This window comes from Macrobrachium nipponense, chromosome 15 (genome assembly GCF_015104395.2).
Source record: "Macrobrachium nipponense isolate FS-2020 chromosome 15, ASM1510439v2, whole genome shotgun sequence".
Classification (NCBI taxonomy): Eukaryota; Metazoa; Arthropoda; class Malacostraca; order Decapoda; family Palaemonidae; genus Macrobrachium; species Macrobrachium nipponense.
The window spans coordinates 73514562-73528143 of NC_087208.1; the positions used below are offsets into that span (position 1 = coordinate 73514562).

At 36.9% G+C, this 13582-nt stretch overlaps 1 protein-coding gene across 1 annotated transcript; it reads left to right on the top strand.

The window, feature by feature from the left end:
• Window positions 1–448: 448 nt before the first annotated feature.
• LOC135195053 (translation elongation factor 2-like) lies at window positions 449–9451 on the top strand. Its single transcript, XM_064221398.1, has 9 exons — window positions 449–576; window positions 2143–2354; window positions 3851–4044; window positions 4799–4935; window positions 5570–5763; window positions 5911–6046; window positions 6607–7259; window positions 8066–8165; window positions 8514–9451. The coding sequence occupies exons 1-9, from the start codon at window positions 574–576 to the stop codon at window positions 9423–9425; spliced, it is 2541 nt and encodes an 846-aa protein (XP_064077468.1). The 5' UTR covers window positions 449–573; the 3' UTR covers window positions 9426–9451.
• The last annotated feature ends 4131 nt before the right edge of the window (window positions 9452–13582 follow it).

The window sequence follows — 13582 nt, forward strand, 5'->3', positions numbered from 1 at the left end:
AATTCAGATAATAAAAAGGTTTCTCTCTCTCTCTCTCTCTCTCTCTCTCTCTCTCTCTCTCTCTCTCTCTCTCTCTCTCTCTCTTACTCTCTCTCTCTCTCTCTATATATATATATATATATATATATATATAGATATATATATATATATATTATATATATATGAAGTTGAAATCGTTGATAGGGAGAGGTTTTGGTCGTCACTGCATCGTTGGTACCTATACATGCTTGGGAGTTCCAGTATTGGGTAACCTTACCTCATGTGTTTTAAATTACGCGCAATGTAATTGCACAATAGAAATGTTTATTTTTCGTACTTGAATTTTTAAAAAACAATGTTATTGTTCTCTTATTACTGCAGCGAAACTGTTTGCACTTAACTAATATCGATATATTTTAGTAGTTGGGGTTTGAGCCTAAAATCTTAAATGAAAATTTCTCCATGTTGTGCAACCCCCATGCACTACTTAAAGCTCCAGCGGGCCAGCCCGAAGTTAGTTCCGAGTCGTACACCGGTGGACACTAGCTAAGCTGCATTCCTCTTAAAAACCTGAACGATATCAAAACTTCTAAAATGGTGAGTAAAGACAGCGACGTGTTTGGTGGACGAAAATTAGAGCTTATTGTGTTTAGTTATTCGACTGTTTATTTTCTACAAATTCTCCACATATGCAGCAATAAGCGTCTACTATACTAACTTATGTTTTGTCATTTTCATTGAATGTCGTATATCATCTCTCACAGATAAATTTGGTCAACAATCATTTCATATAACTCAATCTGGCTGTTCAAAATCTTCTTTTGGCATCCAATTTTTTCAGGCTTTGCTTTACCTTTTCTGTTATTTACAAGTTTCTTTTATCCTCTCATATCTGGCGCAACTACCGTACTTCCAAATACATGTATGGATCGCCTATTTTTTTCTCGTGTCACGATAATATTCATTACGCCTCTTTCTGACATTCATTTACCAAATCTGCCTTCACTTTCAACTGTGAGAAACGGGAAAGGTAACGCTAGTTTGTGGATGCGTGGTTGATGCTTGCAAATAGTGGAAAATAATTGTCTGTTTCCCTTTCCTCGCCTCTTTTTCGGTGTCAGGACGTCCACAATTAAAAAAAATGCAATTCAAGTGAGACACAGTACCCATACCTTGTCAAGGTCGACCCACAACTTATTATTATTATTTCTTTCTTTTTACATCCGTACATTCCTATATTTCGTCTCATCAATGGTGAGCATTTTATGATTCGATGTTACATTCCTTCGGTTTCAGATTTCAGTTTTCTGCGCTGAAATCTGAAACCGATCGCTAAAAGGTATTACGATATCCTCTCCTTCGTCATCTGAGACTTGGCTATTATGAGTCTGTTCCCATTTCATCAACTGCAATGTTTATTTCGTCTCTCTCCGTCGAAAAATTCAACGAAAAGTCCCATAGGATGCTGCTGCTTGCATCCTGTCACTCATCATAATGGTATTCACTTGTACAGTAGTTTTTCATCGCATGACCTTTCTTCGTTTTTAGTTTTCATTTGTCTGCACGGCGTGTTCCATTTGATCTAGGAACTGCAGTTTCAGTTCTTCATTCATGGCTTCCATTTTTCTTTTTTATTCCGTTTCAAATTTTTCAATGAACTCGCCTGGGTTGATCCCGGTTACAGCACTCTGACCTGGTTTTTTAAAAATTTATTTTTTTATTTACTTTTCCCCTCTCCGGCATCTAAAGATGATGTTATTAATAATTTACCTGTTTGATGTTATCACTTGAAATACTACTTCAGCTGTTTCACCTATAGTCATAGTGATACTAAATGTTATAGAGATCACATCCGGTGATCACCTAATCCGTAGATAATTTTTTTTTTACCTCATAAAGGTACAGCAGTCATGAATCCTCATTATATCCACTTTCCCTTATCACTGTATTCTCCGCATTATCTTCATCCTGGTTTTTCTCCTTTGGTATTTCTGTTAAATTTAAAGTTTTTCTCTCCAGCAATCACTTGGAGAACATACTATAACTCAATTTTTAAACTATCATCAGTTCCTGGATCTATGTGTGTGTGTGTGTGTGTGTGTGTGTGTCCTTACCAGCAAAAGCAGATCTCATCAACGTTCTTTTTTTTGACCAAACAACCAGGTTAACTTCACGGTCCAGGAGATCCAGCAACTGATGGAAAAGAAGAGGAACATCCGCAATATCTCTGTGATAGCCCATGTTGACCACGGAAAGTCCTCCTTGACGGACACCCTCATCACGAAGGCTGGCATCATCGCAGAATCCCGATCTGGGGAGAGGTACATGGACAACCGGAAAGACGAAAGTGACAGATGCATCACAATCAAGTCAACGTAAGTATTGTTCAAAATTCAAAATCTTTTCCAGCAACAGCCAATGTGATGGAAACCCCCTACGGTTTTATCTAGATCATTCCCGAAGCAAACGCGAGCAGGAAAAAAAACGGGGCTTAAAGGACAAAATAGTAGCTTCACCTGTTTTAGGATGCTAGATTGTAAGCATCAAAGAAATATTGATTAGAAAAATAATTCCAAATTCTCATGTTAGATAAATTTGGGAAAGGTGGCCCGACAAATTTTATGAGTTCTTGAGATGATTACAAAATTTCAAAGTCATAATAAATATTATTCAAGGTACTTTTAACCCTTAAATTCAGGAAATTAATATGTAAGATACTTGCAAATTCCATGAGCCCTGTCAGGCAGGATTCTAGTTACCCAAGTTCAGAATTACGGGCTGTCCGAGAGCACGAGCCTGTAATGTGTAAATTTGGCTGGCGCAAAGTCAGCTAAATCTAAGTTTTGATTTATGCATGAGGAGAAAGAACGTTGGTGTTGACTGGGGAAAACATTGTGGCAAAAACAGAGTATAATCGTTTCATTCATCCGGAAACGGGATAGAATTTTGCTTTAGGCTTTGCTCTCTCAGTTTATCTTTTCTTTCTGTGTTATGAACTCGGTATTACCGAGTTGCTCTTGGGCTCTAAAATAATTATTATCATTGCCAGCAATGGAGGGTTTGTTGTTTTTTGTTTGTATGGTGTTGTTACGTTGCATGGAACCAGTGGATATTCAGCAACGGGACCAACGGCTTTACGTGACTTCCGAACCACGTCGAGAGTGAACTTCTATCACAAGAAATACACATATCTAACTCCCTCAAGGGAATGCCTGAAAATGGAACTTGCGGCCACCGAGTTTGTGTCAAATACAGTTAAATTTAAGAAATGAGGAAAGGCTTGTGACACAGATGAAAGCCTTAGAAAAGATAAAAATGTGAATCAGTGAGCATTTAAATCCAATGTCGTTATTCTAATGACTGAGCAGATTTACTGAGCGAGGGTTAGAGTGTCAAACCTGCTCAAGCCACCCCCACAGCTATTTCTCAAATGCAGATCAAACTAATATTTTATGGCATAAAATTTGAAGTTATATTTTAAATTTGAAGGGGGAAAAATCAGCTGACCTAGAGATGGTTGATTTTTTAACAAAAATTACCAACCCTGCGAACGGTTTAGAATTTAGTCATCAACCTTACGTAAAAACATCAACATAGCACTGAGTCACCCTCGGCCACAATGCATGAATTCACTCTTGAGCAAACTTAACAAGTCCCATCCTTTAGTAGACATCTCGTGTTTTCTTTCCAGGTCTTCATGGTAAAATTTTCGTAATACACTTGTATTTCGTTCCATAACAAGACTCAAAGATCTGAAACAACTTACGCAATGATCAATTTTTTTTCTTAATCTTTAGTAGGCACCAAATCCCCTAAACAATATTGCTGCTTTTTCGCCAATCTCATCAAATTTCTCAACGACTTCCAACAGAGCTATCTCACTGTACTTCAAACACAGTGACGAAGATGCTGCTCTCATAACTAACGAGGACCAGAGAGAAGAAGGTGAGAATGGATTCTTGATCAACCTCATTGATTCTCCGGGACATGTGGACTTCTCGTCGGAGGTCACAGCTGCGCTTCGAGTGACGGACGGGGCACTTGTTGTTGTCGACTGTGTTTCAGGTCAGGGAAATGATGTTGAAGTGATGGTGAAGATGGTTCAAAATATTCTTTGCGTGCTTATTTCTCCTTCCACCTAGCCTTGAAATGTCATCTTTCCTCTCACCTTTCTTCACTACCTAATGACCTCTGGACACCACTCATCAAATGATGCATCTACTGATCCTTCTTGTGCCGCCTTCTGTAGCCTTCTTACTCCCTGTTGCTCTGTAAGTGGAGCGTACAACCACGTAAACATAAACTCACCTGTCGCATGAACCACAGACACAGAATCTCCAAGTTCTAATCTCAAGTGGCTTCTAATTAAACTTAATCCTCTACTATAAAAACTTTCTTTGCTTTTGGTATGGTCCTTAAAACTCACAATTTTGCCTCCTCATCCAAATACCTAACCTCTTGCATAGAAAATCCATCATTTTGCGTTTGCAGAATTAAAAAATTCTTCTCCAAGGAGAATGAACAATTACTGCCTCATCTCTCTGCAACAGTTCTCATTATTTTTACACCCACTAAAACAATCCCCTAAAATTTTGAATTTTATGCTTTTCCAACTTTATGGTACTACTGTAGCTGTCTCGTTTACTAAGGCTTTATATAATCTTCACAAAGCCTTGTTTTTGTATGAATCAACTTCAAAGTTTCTATTGTCTGAATAATGCCATACAAAATCCTTGATCCCAAAGTCTGAAGAAATGAAAAATCTATGGACCCGATGGCATCCATTTTTGGTTTCACATTGAGTTTCTTCCCACGACAGGGGTGTGTGTTCAGACGGAGACTGTTTTAAGACAAGCCTTGAGGGAAAGAGTTAAGCCAATTCTCTTTATGAACAAAATGGACAGAGCTCTGATGGAACTACAGCTGGAACCAGAGGAATTGTACCAAGCATTTCAGGTTAGAAACAGTCGGTAGTTTCAAAACTACATAAAGAGCAATGTGCTATTTCTATCTGGATGATTATTATTAGTGGTCTATACATTCTTTCGTAAAATGCCAATATGCCTTGTATTTGAATAGCAAGCTTCAACAAAACAAGATGCCCTTGTTTGAACGTTATAATACAAGCAATTACGTTAATTGTATAAAGGATGTTTTCTCTTTCGAAAATTTCTGAATTTCCCTTTGAATGACAAGTCGGAGCAAGAGTATCTTTTTTAGTGTTTCTAAGATATTGTTAAAAGTGAAAGTTGCATAATTATTAGTCTTCTTCCAAGCTTATGGGAAAGAGCCATAATTTTTATTGCATGTTCATGGAGGTAAAATGGCCATACGATGAAACTAATTAAAACTTAAAATTGTGCTGCACTTTTTAAAAATTTGTTGAAAGAACATAAATTTATTAAACAGTTACTGTTATCACCACAACCGGTATATATTACGTTACCACAATCATCAAAACTGAAGCAGTGTTGGTTCCTTATTACTGCTAAATTTTTATCTACACGTAAAGAGCTACATTGCAGATACACGCAGAATTACAAAGCTTGTATCGACTGGTGATGTATATTAAGTTAGTCCTATCCCGCAGAGAACAATCGAGAGCGTCAATTCGATCATAGCGACCTATGCCGAGGAGGAAGTGATGGGAGACATCTTCGTTGACCCAAGCACTGGTTCGGTGGGGTTTGGCTCAGGGCTCCACGGATGGGCTTTCTCAATCAAGGAATTCGCCGACATATACTCTTCCCGCTTCAGTGTTCCCAAAGAAAAACTCATGAAAAAGTGAGTCAAAGTATTTTTGATAACTTGAAAAGTATTAAAAGATATTTTTCGTGTTATTGCTTTTAAACTATTCATGTTGCATCTTCTCCTAATCATGATACCATGACAAAATTTACTGTACATAATTCACTAAATACTGATTCCCAGGTTATGGGGAGAGAATTACTTCAACAAAAAGACTAAGAAATGGTCAAGAGTCAAATCAAGTGACAACGAACGAGCCTTCACGTTGTATGTGCTGGAACCAATTTACAAGATTTTCAATGCCATCATGAACTTTCAGGTTAGTGAGTATTCATGAATGGCAGTTTTTATGCCGTTGAGCTTACACTGAACCTTTTCAGCTTGGCGTATGTTTTTATGGAAAACATAAAGCAGCTGACTTCCGCCAGCTGTTTTATTATTTACCTGTTGAAAAGAAAAAGCTTATATGCCAAGTTGTGAAGTCATGGTATAAGCTCAGCGCCATCCATACTGCCATTCTTTTCAAAGGAGTGTCTAGAAGACACAATGCTAATAATAATTACCGTCAGCTGGTATTACGATGTTATGTAATTGCCCCTTTCTCTGATACTAAGTGAAAGTATTTGGCATGTAATGTGCTTTCAGACTATCCACACTAATGCAAATGAATGAGCCAGGTCCCATTACTATTTAATAAAGTTCTAATTTTTGTGTAATAAAAAATATTGTTGAGATGTACTACATTTTGTGATAGCAATAATCTCTCGAGCAAAGAAAATAATAGAAATCAGGGAACACGAGTGAAATTTCAGTGAGTAACATTTCTCATACTGAATGGTAGAACACCTTGCTAATATCTATACTATATTGTTCTAACAGGTAGAAGAAACCCAAAAGCTTTTGGACACTTTGGAAATCAAGATGTCACTGAAGGACAAGGAAGTGACAGGGAAAGATTTGCTGAAGCTAGTCATGAGAACCTGGCTAGCTGCCGGCGACACATTATTCCACATGATAACGGTTCATTTGCCATCCCCAGTTACAGCTCAGAGGTATCGCGCCGACATACTATACGAAGGGCCAGCCGACGACACCTGCTGCACAGCCATCAGAAGCTGTGATTCAGGGGGCCCTTTGATGATGTACGTATCAAAGATGGTTCCAACCAACGACAAAGGAAGATTCTATGCATTTGGCCGGATTTTCTCAGGTAGGGTCCAGTCGACCCAGAGGGTCAGAATACTCGGACCTAATTACGTCCCTGGAACCAAAGAAGATCTCTATGAAAAATCTATCCAGAGAACAGTGTTGATGATGGGGCGGTGTGTAGAATCTGTGGATTCTGTCCCTGCCGGAAATATATGTGGCTTGGTGGGAATTGATCAATATTTAGTGAAGACTGGCACCATCACCACGAGCAAGGATGCTCATAACATGAAAGTCATGAAGTTTAGTGTATCACCCATAGTGCGGGTGGCAGTGGAACCGTGCAACCCGTCTGACCTGCCAAAATTGGTTGAAGGACTTAAAAGGTAAGGTAAACTATTTCATGGTACTAAATATCTCTACAGATACAAACGGATATAGTAATGATATCCTTCATTTACAGTATGATATCTAGTCAGTATAAACAAAAAGTAATGCGTTAGAGGAAGTGTAACAACATCTAAAATAAAGAAATAGTAGTACTATGTAACAACATCTAAAATACAGAAATACTATGTTGTTACAAAATACACACTAAAAATGAAACCTAAACTTCTGAAGATTTGTAACACTCAAAAATCATTTAAAAACTTGAATGCTAGCAAACAATAGGCAACAATATTATAGGTAATATAAACATATACAAATATCAGCGCTATTACTGCAAATCAAATGGGAAGTTTATGGAATTAAGGTAAGACACCAAAGCCTGGTCATTCATCATCAGAAGAAAGATTTTCAGATATATGCACTTGTAAAATATATAATGGCAAGATATTACTTCACAAAATATTGACAACATATCATTGGGAGGTAACACACTATAAGAAGTGTTACTCATAGTATGCCTTGTGTGGCGCACTGCCAATGGCTCTGAGGGTTCTGTGGAAAGTCCTTGCACCCCAGCTACTTGGCTTTATGTCTTTGACTTCTCATCCATTTCCTCTGTCCATTTATAACTATGAATCTGTACTACTACTTTAACCGCAGAACTACGAATTTGTACTACTACTTTAACCGCGGTCTTGCTTATGAGAGTCAGTAATGTGGTTCATTGATCGTGTTAAACTATAATAATTATAATGTAAACAAAAAAGACAAACATTATATGAAAGCTTACATTTCACCATAGGTTGTCAAAGTCTGACCCAATGGTGCAGTGTTATACGGAGGAGTCTGGTGAACATATCATTGCAGGAGCTGGTGAACTACATCTTGATATTTGTTTAAAGGTAATGCATTTTCAGCGTTTCGAAAATTAATATTTGAAATTTCTAGAGACCCTTGTTACCCAAAGATCAATTCTGTTAAAGCATATACTGTTCATGATACGTATCTTATTGTTGTAATTTTTGTAATTATACACACGTTTTAGTAAGTACCAAACTTAATCTTAGACTCTCCTTGAATTGAACAGAAATATTGAGGGTACTATGTTTAATTAAGGATCTATCTGGTAGTGGAATATTATCCATTTTTTAACATTTTTCACTGTTAACGTAAGATAGAAATAAAGGTTACAACTATTAAGATAAAAAGATAAAATTCAAACTTTTACAAATACAAACTCTTCATTGCAGGACCTTGAGGAGGATCATGCCTGCATCCCCTTGAAGAAGTCAAAACCACTGGTGTCTTACAGAGAAACCGTGGTTCAGGAGTCCTCCATGATCTGTCTGTCGAAGTCGGCAAATAGGCTTAACAAACTCTACATGACAGCATGTCCTCTACCTAAAGGTTTACCAGAAGACATTGAGAATGGAATTGTGAGTCCCCTAAATGACCTTAAGACCAGAACATCCTATTTGAAAGAAATCTATGATTTTGAGGCTTCAGAGGCCAAAAAAATATGGACATTTGGACCAAACTCAGATGAGGCAAACCTTCTGATTGATGTTACAAAGGGAGTGCAGGGTTTGCACTTGGTCAAAGACCACTGTATAGCTGGTTTCCAGTGGGCTACCAAAGAAGGCGTTCTCTGTGGTGAAAGGATGCGTGGTGTGAGATTTAACCTTCAGGATGCTGTTCTGCACTCTGACCCATCACACAGGGGAAGTGGCCAGTTGATTTTAGCTACTAGACGTGCCATGTTTGCCAGTGTTTTGACAGGTGAGCCTCGCTTACAGGAGCCTGTATTTCTGTGTGAGGTCCAGTGTCCAGAAGAAGTCATCGGTAGTGTTTACAGTGTGCTTGGAAGGCGAAGAAGTGTGATAGCTGAAGAATGCACAGTTGCTGGCACTGTCATGCATAACATCAAAGCCTATTTGCCTGTTAATGAATCGTTTGGAGTGAATCGTGATCTACGAGGAGCCACTAGTGGCAAAGCCTTTCCCCAGTGCACTTTTGATCATTGGCAGGAACTACCAGGTAATCCTATGGAACCAGGAGCTTGTAATATTAACCATCCTTTCAATATTGTTATGGAAACAAGAAAAAGAAAAGGAATGAAGCTGGAACTACCCAATCTAAATAATTACTTAGATAGAGGTTAGGGACAAGACAATAAATGGTACTTTTATATTCAGTTTCATTTGCCTTTCTAACACTTCCAACATTTCTTATTTGGTGTTACACAGTGATATTTTGACTTTTGGTCTTCACAATATTCAGATTCTTATAAGGTTCCTTATTAAATAATGCATAATTGAATTTGCTGTCCTGCCATGGTTTAAAACCATCATCATAGAATCATTACTATTCTTTATTACGGTAAACAGATAAAAGTTTCCTAAACCAAAAGGGTTTGTTTGTTTGTTTGTATGGAACCAGTGGTTATTCAGCAACGGGACCAACGGCTTTACGTGACTCACTCCTCAATGGAATGGCCGAGAATCGAACCCGCGACCACCGAGGTGGGACGCTAATACCATACCAACCACGCCACTGAGGTGCTTTAAACCAAGAGGGTGTTTTTAACTGCTATTTAAAATTTTTAAAATACGTATAGTCATCAATCCTTCACTATCGGGTTTTACGACGCTTGTCTAGTGACGCTGTTAATCTGGATTTTCTGTGATGATCTCTGGTTAGCAGCGTTAATCTCTAGTTAACAGCAGGTTTTTAGTGCTGTTATCGCCGATTTTCGGTTATCAACACCGGCCGGGAACGCAACCCTCTGCTGTTAACCGGGGCTGCCTGTATATATAGTATATACTATAAATAACACACACACACATATATATATATATATATATATATATATATATATATATATATATATATATATATATATATATATATATATATATTACTAGTTTTTTATGGGGGGGCCGGGTCGTTTTTCCCAAAAATGGACCTTTTCTTCTATAAATGTTGTTACATATATGCGTATATACAAGATGAAATACTTGGAAATGTTATTTTAGTTATATTAAGAAAAAAAATTGGGTACACGGTCTATGACCTTCTACCCGCTTAGATGTTATTCAAAGTACTGATTTTAGTTAACAGAATTTTACTTATAATGTTGAAAGTTTGCACTGATATTCAAGAATATTTCTTCAGTTTTATTGATCGATTCATTTATTATGTTAACAATAACATACATATTACTTTAATTGTTATGTTATATAATTTGATTTAACAAAAACAATAATTATTACTTTGTAAATACAGCTTAATGAAAAGGGTAGTCACAGAAAATATGGACTTACAGAAATTTGGGCCATCGGTCTGGGCCTGTATAGTAAACACCTGTATTCCCATTTTCACAATTCCTGGACACACCTATTTGCAAATTTTTCTCAGTGGCATGGTTGGTATGGTCTTGGACTGCCACCCCGGTTGCCGTGAGTTCAATTCTCGGGCATTCCATTGAGGAGTCAGAGATGTGTATTTCTGGTGATAGAAGTTCTCTCTCGATGCGGTTTGGAAGTCACGTAAAGCCGTTGGTCCCGTTGCTGAATAACCACTGGTTCCATGCAACAAAAAACACCATACAAACAAACAAACCGAAAAATTCGGCAATTCACGGACATTTCCATCGACAAATATTAACTAATTATTGCATTTTTATGTTATTTTCATGACTACTGTATATTCTCGTGTAACACGCAATTTTGTGTATCATGCGACCCCTAAATTTTCACCCTTAAAAAATAATTTATTGTGTATTTTGTTTATCATATGAATTCATTTTATGAGACCAAATTACAATAAGCTAACCTCTTTTCCTCCATCTCTTTATCTATCAAATTTTCTGGTTAAAAAAGTAAAAGAGAATGCTAAAAGTATCATTAGTAACTTTATACTCGTTGTGTAAACCATACAGCCATAAACAACCAAACAAGAAACAGCTGTTTTGTTATGAACAAAAGAATTGGATAACAATAGCGGTATTGCTTGCATTTCACCTATCGCATGTTTTAAAAATACCATAGTTGTTACAAATGACGTTAAGTAGAATAGGACTGATATATTTTTTACATTACTATACCCTTATTTGCTATGGAGAAAAGATCGTCATGGAAATATACTGCTAAATTTGAGCTGCAAGTTGTTGCTGAAGCTAAGAAAACAATGTTCATGCTGCTAACGACTATTATCGTGCATCGGCAACATGCATGAAGCTCCCATGAACTTCGGTATATAGTACTATACCATCAAACTAGACCGTAAATAAAATTTGAAAGAAATGTATTTGAATCAAAACTATTGGGCATGAAAGAACACATTTTACTGTTTTCACTCTGATAAAGATAAATATGTAAAGGCCTATCCACACCGGTAAATACTGTTTGGAAACAAAGTTTGCAAACAGTTTCTTGGAAACTGATCGTAATCAGTTTGCAAACATCTTGGAAACTGTTCGTAAGCAATGTTGTCAGGATACTTGGTGCAGTAGCCTGTATTTTAGTTGGCAGTTTTAACACTCGAGGAGGGATAAGAGAAAGAAAAATAAAAAAGATGGGTGAGGAAGTTTTTTTTTAGAGAAAGGAGTGTCACACAAACATGTACATGTACATACAGTGAACCCCGTATTCGTGGACTCTGAATTCGCAGACTCACATATTCATGGATTTCTCAACTGGCATTATTTGCTGGAAACTCACCTATCCGCAGTACTTTTCTGAGAAATATCCACAAATTACTGTATTTTCTAGTCAAATTCATTTTTAAAATGCACTTTATGTGATGAAACTATTGAAAGAACCCAATATAAACATTTTAGTGTTTTTTCTTGAGGTTTAACTAACAAAATGGGCAGTTTTAAGCATTTTTATGGGGTTCAAACTATCCTCCCCGAATACAGGGGTTCCACTGTATATACATATGCACATCTACATATGTAAATATGAATATGTATGTACATATGTATAAGCGTACATATGTATTTAATGACTGGTAAAAATTTTCTGTTACAACAGAGTTCCATCTAATAAAAGGAGCCTATAAAAATGGCAAAATATAAAAAGCAAGTACGTACTATATTTCAAGAGACTGCTGTCTCTCTCTTCAGGTAGGTAATGAATGATTAAAGTTACAGAAAATGTAGTATTTATACCAAGAGATCTATCCACAGGTAACCATATTTACTATGTCACCCCCTCTGATAATTTCTCTTTAATCTTCTAAGTGTTGGCCGAAGGAAGATTTTATCTATGATAGCTGAATCCCAGGCACCCTTTGAGATGTTCATTACCTGTCTTTGTTTCATCAAGGCTGACTCTATCATCTGGGTTTTGTGCCAACATTTGCTGCTATAAATTACATGTGACAAATTCCAGTTTATTCAGTGATTATGGTTACTTATATGGTTAAAAATAGCTGAGCTCTCTTGACCATACCTGACTGTTTATGTTGTATTAATCTGTGGGAAAGTGATTTTCCTGTTAAACCGATGTAACATTGGTCACAGTCTGGGTATTAGATTTCATATACTACTCCTGTGTCTTTGAGGATTGTCTTTTGTTGGACGTTCATTAGGGATTTGGCTAAGGTGTTTGGGTAGGTAAAGGCAAAAGGGTTAGATTTTCCGAGAGTATGGGTCACCGTCTTAATCCTGTCCAGGTGTGGGATTTTTATTTTATTGTTGGATGTCTCTCTGGTCTTGTCTTGAAGGGGTCAGCAAAAAATTATGTTTGCTTTATGAATTGCTTTCTCAATTATTTGGTCAGTATACCTTAAAGACGAAAGCTGTTTACGAATTAGTTCAAATTCCTTTTCCAGGAAATCTGGGGAATAAATTTGTAAGGCTCTTAAGAATAGGTTGCTGACTATACGTATCTTGATAGAAAAGTAGTGAATGTGGGAAAGTAAAAATTCTGGTTTTCTGTATAGGGTAAATTTGTTTTCTGTTGTGTCTAATTATCGAAACAACAAGGAAAGGAATTTTGCTATCTGTTATGTATTATGCAAAAGATGAGGGCCCTTTTTAAATTAGCCATGAAACTTACCAGCAAGCCTAACAGATATGTTGTGTTATAATAGTAGCATTACATCAACTTTACAATTCTTTGGTAAAGGTAATCTGAAAGGTATCAAGCTACATAATCTACCAGACTCTAGTAATCCTAACATGACCTATATACTAACAAAGCATCCTAATAGCATTCAGTATCACTTGATTCTTAATAGCTAACTGTAGGAATTTGATTAGGCTTATAAAATGCTGAAAACAACAGTATGCTCTACTTTCCTGAAATCATTG